At 43.3% G+C, this 10,366-nt stretch overlaps 1 protein-coding gene across 1 annotated transcript; it reads left to right on the top strand.

Moving 5' to 3' along the window:
- The first annotated feature begins 895 nt into the window (after positions 1–895).
- Positions 896–9,649, top strand: preb (prolactin regulatory element binding). The gene is made up of 10 exons (XM_080769058.1): positions 896–1,042; positions 2,546–2,736; positions 2,871–3,069; positions 3,576–3,823; positions 3,999–4,079; positions 4,181–4,308; positions 5,375–5,548; positions 7,394–7,466; positions 7,686–7,845; positions 7,983–9,649. The coding sequence occupies exons 2-10, from the start codon at positions 2,602–2,604 to the stop codon at positions 8,075–8,077; spliced, it is 1,293 nt and encodes a 430-aa protein (XP_080625184.1). The 5' UTR covers positions 896–1,042; positions 2,546–2,601; the 3' UTR covers positions 8,078–9,649.
- The last annotated feature ends 717 nt before the right edge of the window (positions 9,650–10,366 follow it).

Here is a 10,366-nt window from a genome sequence, read left to right as displayed (position 1 = left end):
CCTCAAGTCCCAGCCAGCATCCTACATCTATAAAAAACGACATTGAAATATAACATTGATTGATTGATTGGAAATTGTATTAACAGTTTGTAGAATGGGTACATTTAAACGAAAGTAGCAAAGTACAGTCTATTTTATTAACCACATGAACTACAGCCTTTCTATTCTGGCCTACAGTCTCATAAGAAAACGTTCAGCGAAAATAATTAATAGCTGATGTTAGCTTAGAAGACTTTTCTAGGACCATGATCGCAGACATGTTGGTAGCATAGCAGTACAATGAATTAATTTGTGATCAGTGGAGCTCTGCTCCATCCCTGGTGTGCCTCATGTGTGTCTTGTACTGAAGTAGTTTGACACGTTTGACAGGTACATGATTGATGGGTATGTGACGTGTCTCAGTCAGTCTCTGTGTAGTCTTTTCTGTGTAAATTGCTGTAGTGTAGGGCTGTAGGCTGCTCTGTCCTTTACCTACCCTGGCCTGAGAGTGGCTGGCTATCCCACATGAGTAGGACTTAATTAGGTAAGTTCCTAAACATGATTTTGTCTTGAGAGGTCTGAAGCTTTGTTTTTAATGTCTATTGTCTAGTGGGAAAAGAAAGTGAAGGTAAAGGTAAATTTGCTTTCAAACCTAGCCTTGATTTGCTCCTTGAGTCCTTTGAATTGAAATTATTTGAGATTGAGATCTAATCTGATTAGTATTCTGTGCGTGATTTTGATTGTCCTTTTTATAATCAGATCATCTAATCCGGTGGGCTTTATAAACAAAACAGAAACACGTCGCAATGCGGGGGGTGGCCGTTGGGGTCCTTCTGACGTCATTACGTAGAGCACGCTGCTGACGTGTAGTTAGGTTAGGGAAGTGGCTTTGGTTTGGGATTTTAGCAACACACAGCTGCAGTGCTAGGCTAGCTCTTTAGCAGCTTCCACCGTTCTTCTCGCCCAAATCCTGCTGTTGACAGCTCACAATGAGACTATCTGCGTTATTACACAGCTGATCAAATACCATCTGAAGAGAAACCCCGGCTGCACCAGTGCACAGGTATAGAGGCATCCACTCCACTGACGTTATTATAGTTTATAATGCATCCGACAACAGTTAAACCGGTTGTACAGTAAGTAGACTAGGGGGATTTATACTTGGTTTCGTGGCGGTGTCGCGCACTGAAAATAGCCCGATCAACAAGCTCACAAGGCGTCTCAGCGCGACGCCTTGTGAGCTTGTAGATCGGGCTGTTTTCAGTGCGCGACACCGGCGCGCTGCTAAGTATACTATACACACCAGGCATATTAGCTAATGTTGCTGTGTCAAGTTAAGACAGGATTGAAGCCTTCACTGTAGGCTATCTTGTTATGTTTAATGTTGTTCTTTTTTTTTAATGTACGTTCACCTTTGGTCATGATTATGTCACGAGTATATGTTAACATTTATGAACGAAATTGGTGATTGTGTTCATGGTTGTGGCTGTCAGAGTACTATAGTAGGGTCGTCATCGCTGCAAGCTAAAAGCCAGCTGGCTTCATAGTGACATAAGGCCACCACATCACCGGGGGGGACATGGGTCAGCTTCATAGTGACATAAGGCCACCACATCACTGGGGGGGACATGGGTCAATTGCCTTGAGAAGAGGGAAGAACTCACTGTCCTGCTTGCCTTAAACTGCCATCCTTTGGAAGCTGTGGATAGATTATGTTATGATTTAGTTAGTAGAACGTTAGGCATGACCCAGTTTAAGGTGTATACAACGAAAGACCTTTATGTATTCTTGACTTCTTCTATAATGTTGATTATACGATTTTGTGTGGTCTGTCACTGTGCTTGGGTAGGGAGAAGGAAGGGGTGGGGTGGATAACATTGGAAATATCTAAGCTACATGATGATGAAATGTGAAAATAATTTAAAAAACCCAAAGTGAGTCAGTGTAGTGGCACTGGTTACTGGCTCAGTGGCCTTGTGGTTAGGACGTCCCAACATGGGACCCCATGCCTCCCTGCTTGGCACTCAGCATTAAGGACTGGATAGGGTAAGTCCCTGCGACATACTAGTGCCATGTCCAGCAGTATTACTTGTACTGTATGTGCATCACATCATGGCTGGGGGATGTACTTGTACAGGTATATCAAGCCACCTCATGAAAGAAAGGAAAGGTACAGTACTACGTTTACCCAGGGTAACTGGACTAAGCTCAAGAACTTGTTTACAGCCAGGCCCTGCTCATAGAACATTTCATGGTAGGGGTTCAATGCCTTATGCAAGGGCACTTCAGCGGTGGTAATTTTAACGTTTAGTGTCCGGGGATACGAACTAGCGACCTTCCGATATCAAGACCGCTCCGCAAACCGTTCGGCCACCGCTGCCTATATCTCATGCTACATAAAAGAGAGATTAGGCTCTTGATTCCTGACCCATATCCTCAGTAACACTTTGTTCCCAAGGCTACTTACTGGCTGGTTGCTCTTATTGTCCTGTCACAACTTAAGCCCCCATGCAGTGTAACTCCTTACACTTTGTGCTGGTTCGAACTAATGCACTGCTCTCCACAGGTGTGGGATTGACGTTTTATGAAGAGGCCTGCGTGACAACAACAACCCAAACAACAATGGGGAGACGGAAGGTGCCAGATCTCTACAGAGCCCCGTTCCCCCTGTATACCATCAAGGTGGACCCTAAAACGGGGATGGTAATCACGGCAGGAGGAGGCGGAGCTTCCAAAACGGGCATTAAGAATGCGGTGGTAAGCGCCAACACACTCACACATTTAGATTAAAAGTGTTGGGGTTATCAGATAATGTTTTTTTGGTATCTGACCAGGAGAAGGTTGTAAGGTGGGCTCCAGTCTTAATTCCTCTATGTTTCTGTATGTTTCAGCACTTCTTAAGTTTACAGTTGGTTGCAGAGCACCAGTACAGTGCGACCCTGCTTCACGCTCACGACACGCAGACACGCGCCACTATGAACTTGGCTATCGGGGACGGTGTCATCGCCGCAGGGCAGGACGGCAGCTGCAGCCTAATGCGCTTTAAGCAATGTCAGCAAAAAGAGAGCCGCAAAGGTGCCGCGAAAGACGGTAAGGACTATGGAGGGAAGAGCCTGGAAACCATTGCAGCAATGTTCTTACTTAAAAAACAAGACATGATCACAGTCATAATTGTTTGCCCCCCCCACCCCATATATATTTTTTTTGTATGTGTATGTTTGTGTCACAACCTCACGGCCGTTGTTTGCGTTCGTTTTCCGACGTTCTGTTGCTGCGATGGAGAGCAGGTTTATGTATCGAGCACTGATCCATTTCCAGTTGCCGTAGCCGTCGTTGCTTAAAGTCGCTACTGACTTCCGCATTGCGGAGCAGAGCTTAGGAGGCAGCCAATCATGACTAGGCCGCTACTACGTGATTGGCTACACGAGTGGTGCAGACTCCCATTGGATTAGGCGGCGTTTCAGACTACCATTGGCTTAGGGGGCAGTCAATCATGACTAGGTCGCTAATAAAAACGGGCCTGTTTGTATGTCAGGTCTCACCTGATAAAAAAACCCCTCTTATACAAGTCATAACTACCTGTGTCGTTCCCACAGCTGGCAACAGTGAGCAGCAAGGTAACGCCAGGCGGCGAGCTGGGAAAGGGGGAAAGGGAGGACAAGACGGCGCCGCTGGAGACCCGTCCGAGATGAAGGACGACACCGCCCAGATCTCCGTGGAGGACTTTGGTGAAGTGACGTCAGACATCAATCCTCTGGATCCACTGCAGAAAGTTGTCAGGTTCAGCGCTGACTTGAGCCTTCTTCTGACCGGCGGCACGGATGGTCACGTCCGAGTTTGGGAGGTAAATGATTCACCTAACTTTAAAAGAATACACCTTTTTGTTTTTATATGATGTTTTTATGTTTTGTTAAATATTACATAATAATAAATACTAGTGAAATTGTAATAAAGAAATAGACCAGATATGACACAGCTAATACATGATGATCTTAATGTTTATGGCCTTACTTCTCCAGTTCCCATCTCTGAAGAAGAAGTTTGACTTCAAAGCTCATGAAGGGGAAGTTGAGGACTTGGATATCGGTCCAGGGAACCAGGTGACACAAAGAAAAGATCATCTTAGTCTTAGATATTCTATTCTAACTGCTTCATTGGCTCATTACTAAACAGGAATGATTTGTGCTCTGCTCCTACATAGCATCTTGTGACTGTTGGTCGGGACTTTAGCTGCAGTACGTGGAGTGGTGACCAACTGGCCATGAGTCTTCGTTGGAATGAGAACATGCCCCAGATTGCTGACAAGGCCTATCGCTACATGGCTTGCAGGTAAAGTTGTCATTATGCCTACGGTTGGGATCCTTTGGGATTTAATGATTCCGGTTCCTTCCCTTGTCTAAAGGATTCGTTAACAGTTCCCTTTACGTTGGGGGTTCCAAATGTGCACCCTCTCAGTGTTATGATGGGCATTGAGAGTAAAAAGTTAGAGAACCACTGGTAATGTAATAGCAGCATAGCTGCATAGCAGCAGCAGATGTGAAGTCTGATGAAACCAGTTCCGCAAACGGTTCCTCAATGTTGGATCCGGTTCCTCCCCTCCGTCCCAACCTTGAACCTTGTGAACGTGATAGTTTAGTACATAAATAAATGTCCATGTTGACTGTTAAGATTAATTTATTATAAATACAGTAGATGATCATGGACACTGTGGCCGCATGTATGTCCCAACCTCATGAATGTCATATCTCAGAAACGCCTTGAGGGAATTTCATGAGATTTGGCACAAACATCCACTTGGACTCATGGATGAAGTGATTAGAAGTTGGTGGTCAAAGGTTACGGTCACTGTAGTATCGCGATTCAGACTGTTGCCTCTCACAATTTTCAAAGGCATCTGATTCTGTCATACAGTCTGAACTTGAAGGAACGAAAGCTAAATGAACAAGCGATAAAGCGGATGTGAAGCCTCTGCCCCACATATTTACGCGCAAATGTATCAAATATATAAATCAAAATTATTGAAGCATAATAGAAATGGAAATAAAAAGGCGTCCTGCCTTGGATTTTGCGAGGTGTAGTTCCAGACTATATACTGTACTGTAGTATTTGGAAAATGTGTAATAGTTCACTGTGACCTCACAAAAACCTCTTCATTGATTATATGCTATGAATCTGGTCAGACACGCATATGGCAACTGGTTGGCGGATAGTTTGTTTTTGTCTAGTATTTGGAAAATGTGTAATAGTTCACTGTGACCTCACAAAAACCTCTTCATTGTTAATATGCTATGAATCTGGTCAGACACGCATATGGCAACTGGTTGGCGGATAGTTTTCTTTTGTCTCGTTATAAAACTGAGTACTATTAAATGCATTTAATTTATGTTTGATTCAGGTTCGGTAAGGTAGAAGACCAAAAAGATGCCCTGAGGCTTTATACCGTCCAGATCCCCCACAAACGAGAGAGAAAACCACCTCCTTGCTACATCTCCAAGTGGGACGGGAAGAGCTTTCTGCCCATGCTGACGGCACAGTGTGGCAGTGAGGTTATCTCCACTCTAGCTGTCGGGTAAGAAGAGCTGAAATGTTGAAACTACAGTACAGACCAATTATTAGTTTACAAACAACTGGTCGCACGGGTGACTGTTTCATGTAATCAATTCTCGACAGATCTCCCAACCCGTTTTGGGGAACACTGGTTTCAGTTCATTCAACCTCTTGTGTTGGCCGGTTGAGGCGTACTCTAGGGAGACATTTATACTTCATTGGGCAACAGTTGCGCGCAGAGAACAGCTGATATACTGTACAAGCTCATATCACGTCGCGGATGCAACTGTTGTGAGCTTAGGTCTGCTGTTCTCGAGCGTGGTCTGCGTGCGTGACACCTTCGAGGGACGGAGCATAAATTATACTTGATGGGCTGCAGCTGTGGGTGCACAAACGGACTCTGCCTCTGCTGCCACGATAATGAGCGTTCCTCCCGTTTTTATGACGGCGACTGTAGTCGTGTGTGCTTTTGAGGACAACTGCTTTGAATTTCCATTATCGTTCACACACAACAGAAAGCAAGGATTATATTTCAAGGGTGAGAGATCACAATAAAAATCCTAATCATTCTTCCTCCACACTTGGAGAAAAACAGCATCTGAAAGTTTGATGGTGCATTTTTCTTTTACACGTGAGTGCAGTTAGAAATAATCCATTTCATTTTATGAGAGGTGGGGTTCATGTGGTGCCAGCCTGCGTGCGCATGCTGGTGCTTATCAGTGTGATGTCGTCTGATAAGGTTTTGTACGGACTTTGGGCATGCTTGCATTCTGAGATATTGAAGTGAAACACAGTAAAAAAAAAAGACGCATTTAATCCATTAAGATCTGTGGCCAATTCATGTTGCTATATCATAGCATGTCAAGGAACCCCAAAATTACGTTATTGCCCGCATCATCCCGCAATTAACCAGATAAAGCGCTTATATACATTTTTAGCAAGATATGAATATGTCTGAGAAGAACGTAATTTCCCTTACTGCTGACAACGCACAGTCCGTGGAATCTAACTCTGTAATAAAGCCCAAGAGACATCTTCAGGCATGCTCCAAAAACCAAATCGCGTGCACCCCGCAGGCACGAGCGCGGCCACACCTGTCAATCATTAGTAATCAAAGTGATTCTGTGCGTTTTACCATACGAAGTTGTTTTCCATCTCAATGGAAATATTGCTGGTTTAGCGGGACTAAACGATACAACTGCGGGATGGTGCAGGACTAAATGGGACTTACTTTTTTGTAGCGGGCGGGAGCGGCGGACATGCGGTCACTGCATGAAATCATCGCGGGAGCGGTCAGAAATCCAACGGGCGGGAATGGGATTAAGAAAACACTCCCGCGCAGGGCTCTAGTTCCAGGGACCCCCAAAAGCAAAGATTAAAAATGTTCACTTTAAAAAAGGATTAAAAAGTTATTCAAAAATAGCAGATCTTCATGGCGCGCTATAAGCTTATATATCCTTTTGTATATATATATTTTTTTATCAGCTAAATTATGCTTACCTGGTTTTAATGGGTTAAAACACAGGGGGTGCCTGCTGGCCAAGTGGTCCAGGCACATGCCACATTTGGCATTGTGTGTTCGAGTCCCGTTCATGACGAGCTTTGCTGCATGTCTCTCCCCTTCTTTCTCTCCCTCTTTCCTCTCCATCTTCACTTGATACTATCAATAAAAGCAGAAAAGCCAAAAAACTTTAGAGAAAAAAGAAAAAAACTGAATACAGGACGTTCAAAGGTACTGCACCCTGAGTTGTATTGTTATCCCCTATTTTGTTAATATTGTGGAATGGTACATTCACAAATAAGACGATGACAATGCATAAAGGTGTCAATCTCCTCTGCATAATTGTGTCAATCTCCTCTTCCATAGTGACTCGGGGACGTTCATTGGTCTCGGAACTGTGACAGGATCAGTAGCTATCTACATTGCTTTCTCGCTACAGGTAGGAAACATGCATGCACATCACCCTGCAAACCCACATCTGGGAAAACAAACGAATGACAAATGCCACAGAGAGTTAATCACATTAACCCATAGCAGATCTGCAAGCTTACAATGCATCACACGTTGATCTGCTATTCTTTGCTCTTTATACATTTTATAATGGTAATGGGGTTAAGTGAACAAACCCTGAACCTCTGCGTCCTTCTTGTCACTGTAGAAGTTGTACTACGTGCGGGAGTCCCATGGCATCGTCGTGACAGATCTGGCCTTTTTGCCTGAAACTATGAATGGCAGACGCTTAAAAGGGAACAACGAGGCAGCCATGTTAAGTGTGGCGGTGGACAGCAGGTGCCAGATGCATACTGTACGCAACAGAAGTGAGTGATGCCGAGATCCCCCCCCCCCCCCCACCCCCACCCCAAAAGTTACAAATATGCACAGCACTTTTTCTAAGGTGACAAACACTAACCCAATTTCTGTTCTTCATCTTCTGTTGCCTCCTCCACCTGGGCAGGTTCCTTCCCCATATGGCTGGTGCTGATCTTCTGTGGCCTCATGGTGGTGGGAGCCATTCTCCTCCTGCAACAGCTTTTCCCAGGTTTCATTTGAAACATTCAGACATTGTCATAAGATTAAAGATGGCCTGGATTGATCTCAAGACAACTTTTGCCACAACCGACATCAGCAAAGTAGAATCCGGGCCACAAACCCCATTTACCTGAATGCCTGGCCCAGCCCACTGACTGTGGGCCCAACTCCCACCCTGCTCCGGATGCAACCATGTGAAGCCCCTCCTCAAGCATCATCAATCATCATTTACTCTAACTCACTTTTATTCCTCCTCTCCTGAACATGTTCACCCTTGGCTTGTACTCAGGACTGCTCTTTTCATCTAAAATTGACTCAAAACACACCATGAGACGGTGGTTTTTATTTGCTCTCATCATATCAAAACGGGTTCTTCAATCGGTCTTCATGTCTATTATACTGTTGTTTTCTCCTTTTGGGTAACTGGAGTATTGAAGGGCTCAGGTTCAGATAACGAATTCACAAAGGGTGGGACCTTTTATTGAAATATTTAAGAAATATTGTAAGTACATAAATATGCTTTAAAATGATTGGCATGCAATGTGTCAGATTTATTTCCATGCATACACACGTGTTTGTGATTGCTAGTGGTAATCCCTTACATTTTAACAGTTAATTTCCATTTCGTCCACTAGTGGGCAATATAGACCATACTTCTGGTAGTAGTCTGAGGGCTTCCTTACACTACCTGTGAAGATTTACAAAGCTATATAGATGTATACTAATGTTTAATGTGCCTATCATTGCAAAAATCAGTCCGTTATTGGCACATATTTCTGCATACAAACAGCTATTCAATGTGTTAATTGCGATGACTTTGCTTAATTGAATGTACCACGCCAGTATTCAGGGTTATGTTCATTTAAATGTCTTCAGAAGATAATGACTGCTGAAGATTGATAATTCATGTGATTATGTGACATGTTCTATAACATGTTTAACAGTTTTGGGGAATACAATTTGTGGGTACTCTGATCGCAGAAAAGAGGTCAATTGAATTATGTGGATAGTCATTTTAAAATAAACTATAGAGTAATTTCTGCTTATTTTAGTTGTATTTGAACATTGATGAATATTATGGCTACTATGCAGTTGTGACATTTTTACAGAGCATTTTTTATGCGACCAACCAAGAGCTACATTCAATTCAGATATGTAAATAAGTAACGATTTAAAAGTAAGATTCCATAAAAATATTCGACAGTGTGACGCAAGTCACTTGTGCTGCATCAAACCAGCCCCTTCTTTGTAACTGTTCAAATGCAAATCTGTCCGGGTTGAAATAAAAAGCCATGCCAAGGTTTATTGAGGTGGTACTGGCTCGCTATCTTTTGTTATGGTTATGTTGGTAGACTTTAAAAATGAAATGCATTGGTTACTCCTTGCCAACCTTTTAGTTTTCCTGAGAGGGAGAGTAAACAATCACACCCGTGTGAAGTGAGGGGAGCTCTTATCACCGTACATCATGTAACATGTCGATTTGCTCAGACACATATGACGTAAAATTCTCCATTGTCAATGGGAATTTAATGTTTGTGTAAGACGAAAATCTACACTAATAGCTGAATATAGGAGGAAAGAATAAACTGGAATCTAAAAGACTTACAGAATCCTTTGTTTCGATGCTTGGAAGCAGACCTACTGTATGAACAATCTTGGTCTGTGAATAGAGAAAAGGTAGCATTTGATTAAGGTAATACAGTCTAGGTGAAGTTGGGCCCAAATACATGGACTTCTATGGGGAAAAGGTGCAAATCTTTGGACATATACTCTTTCACATCAAACCTTTTTACCTCAAGAATTTGCTTCTGTGGGGATCCCTGGAACAACAAATCTTCTGATGGGGGTCGGCGGCTAAATACAAAATTGTTTGGAACCCTGTCATGAAATAGTTTGAGAACCACTGACATAGAAATAGGTTTTTCAGCAAACTGTCATGATTTAGAAGACATTTGTAGAATCTTGTCAGGTCTTAATGGATTAAGCACTACTGTATCTTCTGCTTTTCCAAGCCTGAATGAATGAAAAACCACTAATCAGAAACAGTAGTTCATCTGGGTTTGTTTCAACCAATTAAACATTTTATTGTAATCTCCTTTGTTGAGCTTTAAGGGTCTTTAACTGAGGAGCAATGCGGCCCTTTCTCTTTCTTAACGTTCCTTTTATGCCCGCTTTCAAATAATGTCAGCAGTCCAGACGTCTGGCTCTCTGGGCACCCAAGTACCAGCTCCACTCCACTGCTCTCAGCTCCATCACTCAGAGCCTGGCATTATTGCAGAGCTGGTGAGGTTGCCAGGATACGCAAGCGCC

This window comes from Protomyctophum bolini (genome assembly GCF_963924005.1).
Source record: "Protomyctophum bolini genome assembly, chromosome: 7".
NCBI classification, from domain to species: Eukaryota; Metazoa; Chordata; class Actinopteri; order Myctophiformes; family Myctophidae; genus Protomyctophum; species Protomyctophum bolini.
This window is presented reverse-complemented; position numbering and strand designations above follow the sequence as displayed.